At 32.1% G+C, this 14,284-nt stretch overlaps 2 protein-coding genes across 2 annotated transcripts; one reads left to right on the top strand and one right to left on the bottom strand.

The window, feature by feature from the left end:
• The first annotated feature begins 5,064 nt into the window (after nt 1-5,064).
• On the top strand, nt 5,065-6,473 carry LOC115968633 (aquaporin TIP3-1-like). Its single transcript, XM_031088071.1, has one exon. The coding sequence runs from the start codon at nt 5,210-5,212 to the stop codon at nt 6,077-6,079; it is 870 nt and encodes a 289-aa protein (XP_030943931.1). The 5' UTR covers nt 5,065-5,209; the 3' UTR covers nt 6,080-6,473.
• Nucleotides 6,275-11,340, bottom strand: LOC115968632. Its single transcript, XM_031088070.1, has 5 exons — nt 10,829-11,340; nt 7,892-8,188; nt 7,417-7,635; nt 7,138-7,266; nt 6,275-6,773 (listed from the first exon to the last, which is right to left on the bottom strand). The coding sequence occupies exons 1-5, from the start codon at nt 11,084-11,086 to the stop codon at nt 6,564-6,566; spliced, it is 1,113 nt and encodes a 370-aa protein (XP_030943930.1). The 5' UTR covers nt 11,087-11,340; the 3' UTR covers nt 6,275-6,563.
• Between the last annotated feature and the right edge of the window lie 2,944 nt (nt 11,341-14,284).

Genomic DNA, 14,284 nt, shown 5'->3' with positions numbered 1-14,284 from the left:
ACTCCAAATAGTTTATTCAACCATCAGATGTTTTACCAATTGAGCTAATTAAAACTATTAATAGTTGACTTTTACATCTAACATTGTTAGACAATATCTCAACATATTTTATCAAGTTCTTACAATGAGATTCCATGATGTATAACTTTCAGTACTTAAAAATTATCCCAAGATCCAGGAACTTTAAAAATCATGATATTGTTGCAAAATATTTCTATTTAGACAATGAACTTTTACCTAAATCAGTTGAGTGAAAAATGGATTCAGATCCTATATATTTCCTAGAGCACTCTAATAAATAGATTTCTTTAAATCTTAACCATTCTTTAATGATTTAATGGTCTAGATTTTACCATATCAACATTCCATTAACAATAATCTTAATTATTTTGTTTGCAACATTATTTTATTATTTTAAGAGTATTATTAGTAGAATATTAACATGGTAGAATTTAGACCCTTAAATCATATAAGAGTGGTTAGAATTTAAAAAAATTTATTGGTAAAGTATCCTAAGAAATCTAGAAGATCTGAATTCATAAAAAAAAAAAAATATGTGACTCTTTGATAAAGTTTGGTGGCATTGCATTTTGCATTCGATACCTTTTTTTTTTAGAGAAAGTTTCAACTTAAGGTGCCCACTTCTAATAATAGTTCTTTATCATTAGACCATGACACCAATCAATTTTTGGTATAGGCGGAAATTTGCATTGGATACTTGATTGGTACTTTTCACGCCTTGAAGTATAGCATTTTTCACGACTTGATAATTAGTAGCCCTTTTCAATTCGTAGATACTTTTTTTTTTTTTTTTTTTGAGAATCAAATCTTTGATACCCTTTTATGTACATTAATTAATAGCCATTGATAATGACTACTTATATATTATTACTAATTAAGATACGTAATCACATGATCCCTAACAGTCAACTAAATTTTATTTATTTATTTTAAGAACCTAACAGTCAATTAATAAAGCAAAGGTCACTAAAACATTGGGAAAAAAAAAAGGAAAAATATTCAATGAGAAAGAGATTGATACTTCTAATTTAGATAATAAGTATTTTTTATTGCCTATATATGTAACCCCATAAGTTGTTGCTCAGTGCATCCATATAGGTTTATTGGAATTGCCATTTGTTACACTGTAAGCCTTTCACATTTCCATTTTCGTTTCTATCTATTTAATTTGTTTTGTCTGTTTAATTATGTGTGTGCATCATTGAAGCAAATTTATGTAACCCACTTCATCTAATGCATCATTTTCGTTTCTCTCTCTATATTTATGTAGCCAAAAAACAATATTAACTCTGGTATATATTGTTTCATGGCCAATATCAAGATGTCGAGGTAAGCCACACCACAATTTCCTAATTTCTTTCCTATACGTTATAAGATTGAGGAGGGGGAAAAGGAAGAGTAAAGAAACGTAATTTGATGATAAGGTCTTTGATCATCCAAAAACGTATAAGCCGATAAGGTGTGGAAACAAAAAGGAAAAAAAGTTGATAAGAGTTGATTGGTTGGTTGGGTTTTTTTTTTTTTTTTTGGATTGAAATTAAGTTGATAAGAGTGCTGAATTTGAAAAAAAAAAAAAATTGGGGGGTGGGGGGGGAGGTTATAATCGATGGACACATACACATTTGCACGCAAGTGCTTGAAACTAATTTAATTAATAAGATTTTATTAATGTGAAGTTTAAGTGATTTTTTTTAAATATTTATATATACAAAATATAAATTTTACTATAGTCTAATTTAAGTGTATATATGTATGAAACCAAAGTTTAATATGGGAAAGAGGACAAATAGATTAACAAACCATATTTTATCTTTTGCAGTAAAAACCTAAAAGGTAGAAAAAAAATATATTATTATTAAATGAGAATACATGTGCTTCTCAAACGTAGGTGACCGTCTAAGGCCCAAATTATGCAAGACCTCCCAATTGTGGAAGGCCCCCTAATTTTATCAAATTAGGTAAGTTATTTGATTAAAAAAAATAAGAATGTTAATTCTGTATAATGAATAAATTAAACCCTAAATTATGGCTAAAAAATATGGAAAAAACCGTTTATGAGGAAAAAAAACTGGGAAAGGAGGCTGATAAATTATAACCAAAATATAGCCAAAAAAAAAAAGAAGGAAAAAAAGTCTAAAAGAAAAAGAAAATTTGAGAAAGGAGACCAATAAATTATATAGCCAAAAAAATAGGAAAGGGGGGGGGGGGGGAATTAAGAAAGAAGTTTGTGACATGGAAGCTTAAGTCTCTCCCTCTCTCTTTCTCTCTCAACAAAACAGAACAAATAAAAATAATACATAAAAATCCTTATTTATAAAAAAAAAAAATTAAATTAAAATTTATTAAAAAAAAAAAAAGGCTCAGACCTCTTTTTTTTTTTTTTTTTTTGGTAAATATCGCTAGAAAATTTTGCATTTTTTATTTATTTTAATATTTGACTTAGACCCCAAAATGCATATAGCTATCTCGACAGGCACAATCCAATATTAGCCAATAGCTTTAGGAATTATGGGCATGCGGTTATATACATCATCTTTTGTTAATGCTAATATTTTTATTTTTTGTTTATATTCATGAAGAAAATGTGGAAATCAAAACTTTTGAAATACATAATTATAGCCATAGTGGATACTATATTCCCAAAAAACATAGTATATAGAACTTTTAAACTATATTAAAATCCGGACAATATGGTAATTGATAATACAATATCAATATATTATTGAGATACTATGTTATTAACATTTATAGTTAACTACCAGTGCAGATTGCAGGTGTTAAGTGATCATTGTTCGTTCATATTTAAGTATTCTTATTTTATATTAACTTTTAAAATGATGTTAAATTTCAGATTGTATGATAATACAATATCAATATATTAATGAGAGCAAAAAAAAAAAAATCAATATATATTGAGACACTATAATATTATTATTATTATTATTATTGTAGATTTATAGCTAACTACCAGTGTAGACTGCATGTCCATTCATATCTAAGCATTCTTCTTTTTTTTTTTTTTTTTTTTTTTTTTTTTTTTTTTTGAGGAAAACATATCTAAGCATTCTTGTTTTATATATAGAACTTTTTAAACTATATTAAATTCTTGACTTTAGGATAATACAATATCAATATATTAATGAGAGCAAAAAAAATGTATCAATATATTATCGGGACGCTATATTATTATTGTACATTTATAGCTACCTGCCAGTGCAGACTGCAAGTGTCTTAACTCTTAAGTAATCACTGTTATGTTCCTTAAAAAAAAAAAAAAAAAGTAATCACTGTTCATTCATTTCTAAGCATTCTTGTTTTATTGTCTATGTAGAATGAATTTTATTGAATAATTAATTACTATCATTGACAATTTTATTAATTTTAATATTGAGATTTTATTTATTGTATTTAATAGTGTACAAAATATTATATCATTTAAAATGTTAAATAATATGTCACCATAAAAATCTTAAAATTTGTACAAGGCACAGGCCCTTCTCTTTTGTACACTTTTCTCAAATATCTTTCCCAGCATGAAAGCTGTCTTACATTTTCCTTGTGTAGGACTGGAGCTATGGATATCGTTGTAGCCATTGGAAATGATGAAAGTTTCTCACAACCATTTGAGAAAATAGAAAGAAAATCCCTAAAGATAACTTTCCTTGACTCAATTGGTGCCCATGAAATTTTCTCATCCGAGGTAAGCTTGACTTATCAATGTGTCTATAGGATGCCCAAGTATAGTCAATAGGCTTTGATTCTTATTATACACATCCATAGTCTCAGAACCCCCTCCCAAGAGCTCAAGTCAATAGGATATTTTTTGGGTCCATTTGAGATTTAAATTTTTGATTATTATCTTTGGAGAATCATGCGAGATTTAATTATCCTACTGCTTATATATATTATACACACTCATACATACAGTGTTGTTTCTAGGAATATTTTCTAATGAGATTTTAAATTTGTATTGAAGATGTTAACAATGAATCTCTTTGTAAATAATATTTCCTTATTTCATATTGATCATTAGGATGATAAGATGAGATCTTTTCTTATAACTCTTGATACAAAGGAAGATTTTTCAAGTCAACTCGAGTTCTCTTAGAAGATGAATTTTAGGTAGGAGATGAATTTTGCACTACACATGATTTCCTTATAAAAAATTTATTGATATATAATACTAGCAAGAAAATAAATGATAAAGTATATATAAGTTCATTAGACATATTTTTTTTTAGTATAATGAAGATATTAATTATTGTTGCTAAGATTGGATCTTGGAAATTATCTATTATCTCATACTATAACAAAGTTATTAAAATTAATTATTGTTGCTAAGTGAACTTTAATAGTTATTTCTTAGAATACTTTAATTTATTATTTATTAGTTTTTTCTTTATTCTTTTCAATTCTTTTAATTAACAATTCAACTCAACTTTGACAATTTATTGGTTTTTGTAATTCATTAAGAAGAATTTTTGTCGTGTCTTTTGCATTACTTTATTAAGAATTCAGTACAATACAATAATTAAAAAATAGAATAAAAAATTTATTCACTTCCCATGCCCACTTCCATTACCTCAAACTTAATTGTCTTTTAATGTTAACACTATACTACTCACTTAATTGTCTTTTTCTGAAATTTAAGATCAACAAATTGCTAAATTTTTTTGTTAAGCTTGCTCTTTTCCTCCAAGATTTTAGATCAAATTGGTTTGTTGTTGAGTTTTTTCTTTTGCTTGAAAATGCCAAGATAAAGGTTGAACATTATACTTTAGCAGTAATTTTAAATTAAATCCTAAAGTTGAAGGTTGTTTCAAATTAAATCCAAAAGGTTTTAATTTGTTAGTTTCAAATCAAATCTTGAACTTCTAAAATCGTATAAATTAATTAAAAATCTCCAATCAAACCTCTTAAACCAAACTTGAATGTGATTGGTAACATATCATTAATATAATGAAGGAAAATTCTTAGTTTACATTGTACTAGCAATATAAAATTTACATTGTTTGTACAATGTGCAAGTATAATTACCCGTAAACAAATTTCTGAATTATTTTCTTGCTACGCATACAAAAGTTGGCACATTTGTTCGTGAGGTTTATAATTATTCTTTGTATGTTTTATGTCTCAACTTGTTTAAGAAGTGTGGGATTGACTTTTCCCTCTTGGCTTCTTCTTACAGATGTGGAGGGCAGCCCTTGCAGAGACAGTGGCAACCACCTTCTTTTTATTCACACTCACGACATGCCTTCTCTCATGCTATGAATCTAATGTCACTGACCCCAAGCTGCTCGTCCCATTTGCGGTGTTCATCGTTGCTTTCTTCTTCCTCTTTACCATGTTTCCTCTAACCGGGGCCTTTTTGAATCCATTGCTCACATTCATTGCAACCCTCAAGGGTGCTATATGTCTTGTACGTGCATGTGTTTTTTTCTTGGGGCAATGCCTTGCCTCTATAATGGCCATCTACTTATTGAAGTGTGCGATGAGCCATGATGCAGTAGAGAAGTACATGTTAGGTGGTTGCACTATCAATGATAATGGCTCTGGTATTAGCCTGGGAACTGCACTGATGTTAGAGTTTGTGTGTACCTTTATTATCCTCTTGGTTGCTGTTACAGTGGGATTTGACAAGAAAAGGAGCAAAGAACTTGGGGCGACTATGGTTTGTATTCAGATAGCAGCATCATTGGCCTTAGCAGTTTATGTGTCCAGTGTGGTAACTGGGAAGATTGGCTATGCTGGTGCTGGACTGAACCCTGCAAGGTGCTTTGCCTCAGCATTGCTTTTTGGAGGTCCATTGTGGCATGGACAATGGGTATTCTGGTTGGGGCCCTTTCTAGCTTGCATTGTTTATTATATTTTCTCTAAGACCCTACCTAAGGAGGGTTTGGCCAATGATGGAAAGTATGAGATTATAAAGGTTGCAAGGGCTTGTATTGGAGCAACTGGCTCTAACAAATACAAATCTGCAACTGTAAAGGTTGAGGAAAAGCCTCCCTGTATCCCTGAAACTGTTGACAAGGATGTACTTGCCTTATACCCTTTTTAATGAAATGTATATCTCTCTCAAAAAATAAAATCCCATACAACGCTTTTAATAAGGCATTTATTTAAGACTTCAAATTTGGTTCATATAAAACTTTCTTTTCTATTGGCTCCAGGCTGGTCCTGTTAAAGAAAAGACTTCTTGTTTAGCAGACGTTTACTTTATCAATTAAAAGATAAAATCAAAAATGCTCTTCCATTTTCCCCAAAATTCAAATAACATCTGAGATCATCTATCTTTTATAAGGTTGTGATAAACTGATTAGCACAAAGAAAGAAGGGGTGGATGACCATGATAATTCTTGGCTCCACAGCCTTCTATATTTGCATGTCTAAAGCATATATACCATTAGCACACACACTTTAACTGCACAATACATAACTTATGCTAGTAATCATTACACTAATCAAAATTTTATTGTTATTTATTTTTTTTTTTTTTTTTTCCTGTTACCCTTGATATATTGAACACAACGCAGCAATGTATATTACTGGGAAGATGGCAGCAAAAGTGAGGAAGAAGAGGCAAGGGGCTCGTGCACCACTGAATTTGTAGAAACTGAAATCGTATTTCCCTCCAATTGCAACATGATACTCCCCAGGATTTCAGTCAATAATTTCTTGAACTCATCTTCTTTAACCAGCTTCCCATCATCCGCATTAATCATCTGAAAGACATCAGCAACAACCTTGTCCATCTGCATAAATTAAAGATCAAGTTCATCACATGTTAATTATTGTGTTAAGGCAGACAAGGCTTACTTATAAAAGCAAAAAATGATGAAACTGGTAAGCACTTAGACTTGTGGCAGTGATTGTACGTAATTGTAGAGCTTAGACTCCAAACCTTAGGTATCAGCCTACCATACAACCCTTTTTTTTACCCTTTCTTAAGCATGATGGATCTGATACATGTGGCATCTTACTCATAATAGTGTATTCACCTTAAAGGCTACAATTCTTTGAAGTACTTATTCAAGAAATCAATCAACATGTGACATTTTGATTTATGCAAAGATAAATTAAGCTGAAGATAAGTGATCTGTGACTAGAGCAGCATACCTGGTCAACTGCACCAATTGGAGGTAGACCAGCTGATGGGGACACCACATCCAGCACCACACGAAGATACTCCTTGGACATTTTTCCATTACGATCTCTTGGCACATTTTCTAAAGCTGCATTCAAGGTCTGCATTGCATAATAGATTGTAATGCGTATTTCCCATGAGTAAAGTGTGCACTATGGAATTTATGTCAACAAATACCAAAAATTTATCTAAAGAAAAATCGACTATTGAATTGGAATGAGTGAAATAAGATGTGTGTCAACAATATAAACCTTGTCTAATTCAAATTTGTTGGATAATAATCTCTTAATGCCACTTCCATCAAAGGTATTTTCACTATGGGCAACAATCACAGGCTGCTCCTTGAGATGTTGAGCTACACGCTCTGCTACTTTCTTAAATTCCACCAAGAATGCTTCTTGAGAGGCAGGTTTGTGCCAGTCATGACCAGAACAGGCTTGCAATGCTGGTTCCACAATGTTGTCCAAAACCTACAGAACAAAAAAACCCAGTAATTGGAAAAAGAAAAATGATATAAGAGTGCAGCTATTAATATAACCTGTGTACTAAAAACCCACATTTAGGCAGCATGAATGCTTTAGAGTTGTAGGATGATGCTTGCCACCACGTTGAAGATGGACTAGTACAAGAAGTGTAACACTTTCCATTGATGATCTTCCTATTCTAATTATAACTATGTTGATACTGAATAATGAATTTCAGTTCAATAGTTTAAGAATAAATTACCCAAGGGTCTGAAGAAGGAGGCATTCCTTGATCAACACTAACTTTTTCGAAAGCCTGGATTAAATGGTCACGGAGGGATCTGTCAGGTGACTCTATCTGTGAAAATATGGACACAATCTCAGCTTCAAAACTTGGGCCATTGATGAATTCAAGGAGATCTTCCCCATCAATCCGGAGGATCACAACAGGATCTCGCTTCAAACCAGCAGCCATGCCTAATAGAATGTCTGAAAGAACTTCTTTGAACTCAGTCTTGCTCACTGTTTCTTGTTTGCCATGTGTGAATTCACTCAAGACCTGTATAATTTAAGGTCACTCTTAGTTCACAGTTGATGCAAACATAAGAAGGCTCTATTTTGTATACTTAATTGATAAGCTTAATATGCTTGAACTATCACTGTTGAAAAAAGTCAAATGGTATTCTAATATTGTTTGAGCTCTTGACCAACAATTTAAATATGAACATTAGAGAGTACTAGAGGTGTTTAGTTGTGTCACATATGGACTAAAGTACACCATATGCAGGACCACAGAATAAATTGGCAGATAACAGGACAGTAGCATCAAAAGACAGGATAAGTACGAGCTTCAGTTAGCTTAACTAGAAAAGTCTTTTATTGTTGAATGAGAGACTTAGGATCATCAAATTCTACCTACCAAAAAGGAAGTTCATTGGTGTGTTGGCCTGATAGTGAAGAGCAATCGTGATGGGGTGAGTGTTATTGGCTCAAATTCCATAGTATAAAAAAATATATATAACAAGTACTTCTAAGTTCTATCCTTTATACTAACCAATTAAGAATTATAAGTTTAAAGTATTCAAATTCTATTTCATCCTAGGTGGATCTCCACTAGATTTATCAGCCTAAAAAGTAAAAACGCCCTTTTAGGTTACTCTCCAACTCACACACTTTCTCTTTTTTATAAAGTCGGTAAGGTAGTCTTAGGTATAAAACTAAAAGAGAGTATGAATAATGTAAAATAATATTATGTTGACCCAAGACCTGGGCCGGGTCTCTCTGTTTCATGAGCATGAGAGAAATGGTCCATTGCTTCCTTATTTACCACGCGCCTAACTGGTGTGGTGACATTATTTTAGAATTCGTGCTTACAATAATAATAATCATTGGGTCAGCCACAACTGTAGCAAATTAGGTACAAGATTATTGCTTCCAAAAAGAAAAAAGGTAGGAGTACATAATTATTGCTTTTCCACAAAGCAACTTCATTGTAGACATTTTTGCTTATCCCCACAGAATTGGTATTTGGTTTAGATATTTCTGGAGTTTAATTAGCTTATTGTTTATGAACAGTTTATCAAATGATTCAAATCTAACCTTTTCTAATTACAAAAACACTTTTACGCACTTCTACAATTAAGCAAATAAATTGGAGTAATGATATGAACATAATATATGTTTCAACTGCTTATATGGTATATAGTGATTGGAGCAATATCACTCACCTTGATCTGACAGGCTATGTCAACCACTATGAAAAAAGTTGGTGGAAAATGCTATCCCCTATAGCAATGCTTATTAAATAAGCCAAACCAATTGCACACTTATTATTGACAATTATGCCAAGTGCCGACTTTGCGCACATTAATATTCGTGTGTGATAAAGTCCAAAGAAAAGTTATAGTTTTCCACTACATTCGTCACTAGATTCCTCATAAAAAAGAGTAGAAAAAAGAACAAAAGTAAAGTTGGAAAAGAAAAGCTCAACTGAAGAAAAGAAAAGTCCCACAAAACCGACAAAGTTGAACCATAGGTTGGATGCTTCTCGAGCTAACTAGATATGGAAATGTCGAGAAAATTGGTTTTCCTATACATGGCCTCAAGAAGGCAAGTACAACCATCACTCTCTTGAAACTTGGATCATATCAATAAATAAATACTTCTATAGACCATTTTTTTTTAAGGATTAGGTTTATTCATAATAGTTTTTGGTGCAACTTGCAAAGTGGTGATGTCCTTGATTAAATTAAGTCCAGAGACAGAGAATATTGCTACATCCTAGAACAATGTAAACTAAACAGAGTCATAGAAGAATGAAAACAAATTCAATAACTCTAATTTATTGAAGATAATGAACTAGTAGGACTTATAGAATACCGACAACACGTAATCGAGAGCTCTTTAGTCAAAGCATATACGTGCCACCCTTATCTTCTGCGTAAGCTAATTTGAAGCTCGCAAAACAATGGATGAGTGACATGTGTTTTCCCTTTGTTTTTTTCGAGACAACAAGAACTTCGTCACAAAAAATTGACCACATATCACCGTTAACATGTTCATGAGTGTGATAAATAGGTTCATTTTCTTTGTTTAATACTTGGTTGAAAACCTTACTATGTTGATTTTTGATCAGCTTAATTCTAAACGGCCACAAATGCCTTCACGATTTTGGCTCAAAAACAAGAAGAGAAAAGAAAACAGAAAAGGACCACATGCCCCATTACTCAATTTATTAAAAATAATGTACATATTTGTCTGCCACATATTCCTCTTTATCTATATGGGCTTGCATGTGACATGTGTGCAAAAGAGTGTCAAATCCTTACCAGAACTAGAGACATCTTTATTGTTTATTTTGACTACTTTCTAATCCACCTAAACAATGGTGTTAAAAAGATAAAAACCATTTAACATAAGAAGCAAAATCACATAAACTGAAACAATTAACATGCACTAATTGTTGGGAAAGAATGCTCAATGAAATCAATCTATTTTATAATTCAGATTAAATATTAGTATAAATTTAAGGTTAAGCACCACGTTTTCATTGGAAACAACACGATATGTCAGTTAAGTAAATAGATTAAAAATGTCCTAAGATTAAATTTTTTGAACTTTTTTTTTTCTCACTTGGCCTCACACTGAAGAACACAGAGGATCAAAAGCAAGGAAAAGTTAAGAGAAATGAGACACAAACCTCAGAATAAATGTGATCAGAATCAGGAGAAGAGCCCTGAGCAGGCAAACCCAAAGCAACACCAATATCAGCCACAGCAGGCTGGAGCTCCTTCACAGAAAGCTTACCATCTCTATCTCTATCCAACTCCTGGAACTTATGGTCCACGAAATTGCTAAACACCTGCTCGTTCTCAACCAACTCCATTATATCTGAACCGTCCAGAACCTGTCCATGTTCTACGCTTTTCTTCTTGGGTGTGCCTGTTGGAGTCTCCATTCACTGGCTTTCTTTTTTTCGGTGTGGGATTAAGCTATGCTTTCTTGTGAGTCTTGTGAGTTTTTTTTGTATGTGTGTGCGCTTTTTGGCTCTGAGTCTCGTGAGTTAGACACGAGTTAAAGTGATTGAGAGAGTTGCTTTGGTCTGGTGGGTGATAAGAGGCTGCCTTTGCTTACTCAATGGATCATCAATGTTGGCCTTAAATATGTGAGAGAGAAAGAGAGAGAGAGAGAAGAGGTGGGTGAGTTTTCTTAAGGGCATGTTTGATTTCCTCTTCAAACCGCATTTATGAGCTTATCCCAAAAAAAAAAAAAATTGTAAATTTGTAAATGTGTGATTTTAAAAAATAATTAAAATTGAGTGATCATGTTTTGACCCTAATATGACTTATTACTGATTTTAATAGATTTAAATTTAACTGAACGGTTGTTTCTCAAACAAAATAATAATAATAACTAAATGGTTGATTAGTAATGCAACAAATAATTAATCAATTCACACACAAAGACAAGATATGTTGAAAAACATCTAGAGGCCACATCTAGTAAACCGTTTGCACTATGAAAATAGTTGCGATATAAAACTAGTTACAAAACCTCTAGAGTTCGTAAAAGTTCTTATATCCAAGCTCTCAACCCCTGCTAGCACCAATAACTTCTCATCAATAGATTTCAGCACGAATGTTAATAAGTAATCACAATTTGATCTCTTAGACACTTCAAAGTCACTGGAAGATTCCTTGGATCCTTTATGTTTTCCAACACCAATCCAATGCACTCAAGGTATCACAAGGTATTCGGAATCTCGGATGGATTATCCTATCAAAGGTATGTAAGTTTAGGGAGGGTGAATGTGTGGAGGCTACAAGGTTTATGTTTTTTAGGGTGTGGATAGACTCTCCCTTCGTTCGTTTCTAAAATTATAATTTAAATTTAATTCTTAACTCAACCACAATTGAGGGTTAGTTGACTATAGGGATAATTAGGAAAGTTAAAATAGAAATCCCTAGGCAATCTCACTGAACCAAGTTTTGGTTTATAAAAAAATAAAAAAAAACCAAGTTTTAGGGAAATTTCAAGTGAACCTTTTTGTGTAACTGAAATTGAAATCTTGATAATCTCACCCAAAATCTAGCTTGACACCATGAACCTCGGTTGACTGAAATTCCTTTTGTAGCACTTGAATTTTCTTTTGTTCTTCCACCTTAATGACTTGATGCAATTACAACTAAAATGAATTGAAGACATGAAAAATTTGCAAATACAATTGAAACATTTGATGCAGATTTTGATAGAAAAAAAACCAACCTAAAAAAATTGTTATGAATATACAATCTAAAAGAAAAACAAGGTTTAAGTGATAGTCTAGTAGCAATGACATCTTTTGTGATGTCCTACGTATGTAATTCGATTCTCACCTTTCCTTCTTCTGGTTTCTATTTATCCAAAAAAAAAAAAAAAAAAAACAAAGCAAAACTTACAAAGGTAATATTTCACTCCAAACTTATAAACTACTTTCACATGTTCTTAAGACATTAATACCATGATATATCTTGTATATATTTAACGGACTTATGACTTGCTAGTGATCTTCACATCGAGTATTATTTTCATCCTTAATTGGGAGACATATCCTTGGATTGAATCATCTCAACAAATATAGGTTTATTGTTCAAACTCCTGTATTATTTATTTATTTGAAATTTGTAAAAAGAAACTATAGGGGGCGCAATTTGTAACAACTCCAAGATAAAATTGGACTCGTAAGTAAAAGGGTCTCCCATAATATCATTTGTAGAGAGTGGGCTTGAAAGGTATGACCTGGGCATAAGTGAGTGGTTTTAGTCGTAGTTCCTACGGGAAACACTACATGGGCGGGCTTGGCCTGACTCGCCAAACTCCTTTGTGGCCAGCCTCCCCTTTATCTTTGTTTGTTTCGCCTTTTATACTGGTGTTCCATTTCCTTTTTTGTGCCCACATGTTGATTTCTACTTTTGGGGTGCAGGTTTGTCCAGTCGACCCATACCTAGAGTGGTTGGGAATTGCAGGAAAGGCATATGGGCATGGGCATGGGTTTGTCAGACGCCGAATTCCGTATTACTGTGTGTGCTGCTTTTTTCCTGGCCCTGCCCGTTACACTCGGCTTGTTCCTTTCTTTAGGCATTTAATGAAGTGCCGAGGAGGAAGTCGTCCTCGGCTATGGCCCTCCTCGGCTTGGGCTGCGGTCCTTAAGATGAACTGGGCCTGGGCCGAGGCTACACTTTCTTTGGCCCCACAGAAACAAAGTGTTTTTTCTATGATTATTAGACCAATTGGATTAATCCAGCTAATCGTCCAAGCTTATAGAAATAAATCTTAATAAAGGTTTTTTTTGGGGGGGGGGGGGTGAATAAGAAAGCTTTTTCCTATTAATCTAAAAAAGCTATCCATCCCAATCTCATATTTACCCCTAATTCAAACATTTACTCTACATAGTTTTGTCAAAAACAGTGTAAATTCTTGCCATATATATAATATAATCAAGAACAACCACAATATCTTTATTATGAATAGGAGTGGTCCAACAAATTTGGAGGCCTAAGGAGAACTATTTAAATAGGACCTTTTTGTTATCACTTAAATAATATTTAACTAGTATTTAATATCATAATTTTTTTTATTAAAAAAATCCATTATTTTCATTTGGAATATGCTTTTTTTTTTTGAAAAATACAAAAAAAAAATTTACCAAATGATGTAGTATCAAATGTGATTAGTGATACTTTAAGAATATAATAAACAAGCATTTGAATGAATGATATTAGAGATATTATAAATTTTATAACATATGAGGTTTACAAAGATGTATCAACAATCACAAAAAATAATTTAAAAATGCATTTCATAGAATGTTGATGTTCACATATTATATTAATTGTCACATCAATTTGTAAAGGTTTTTGAATGAATTAATAATATTTCTAATAATTTCTTATATCAAAATTGTTTCTTGTGATTAGTACATATATTTATAAGACTTATATATTTAAAGTTGTATTATCTCTAATATTATTCAATTTTTTAGAACTTCTTAAAAAGGAGAAAAAAAATATAAAACTAAATTTATCTCCCAATATCTTTTAAAAAATATATCAATATATGCCCCAAAATTTAGGGAACTTGCTCTAATAGAAGCCCTAAGTATGGCCTAAGTGACCTA

The sequence above is a fragment of the Quercus lobata genome, chromosome 11 (assembly GCF_001633185.2).
Source record: "Quercus lobata isolate SW786 chromosome 11, ValleyOak3.0 Primary Assembly, whole genome shotgun sequence".
In the NCBI taxonomy this organism is placed as follows: domain Eukaryota; kingdom Viridiplantae; phylum Streptophyta; class Magnoliopsida; order Fagales; family Fagaceae; genus Quercus; species Quercus lobata.
This window is presented reverse-complemented; position numbering and strand designations above follow the sequence as displayed.

What these genes read in the sequence shown, in the direction of transcription:
- LOC115968632 (XM_031088070.1), bottom strand. Translation starts at nt 11,086, where the DNA reads ATGGAGACTCCAACAGGCACACCCAAGAAGAAAAGCGTAGAACATGGA. An exon ending in CTCCTTCTTCAGACCCTTGG is followed by an intron (nt 7,636 to 7,891) that starts GTAATTTATTCT and finishes TTTGTTCTGTAG; the next exon opens with GTTTTGGACAACATTGTGGA. An exon ending in ACAAATTTGAATTAGACAAG is followed by an intron (nt 7,267 to 7,416) that starts GTTTATATTGTT and finishes TATGCAATGCAG; the next exon opens with ACCTTGAATGCAGCTTTAGA.
- LOC115968633 (XM_031088071.1), top strand. Translation starts at nt 5,210, where the DNA reads ATGTGGAGGGCAGCCCTTGCAGAGACAGTGGCAACCACCTTCTTTTTA.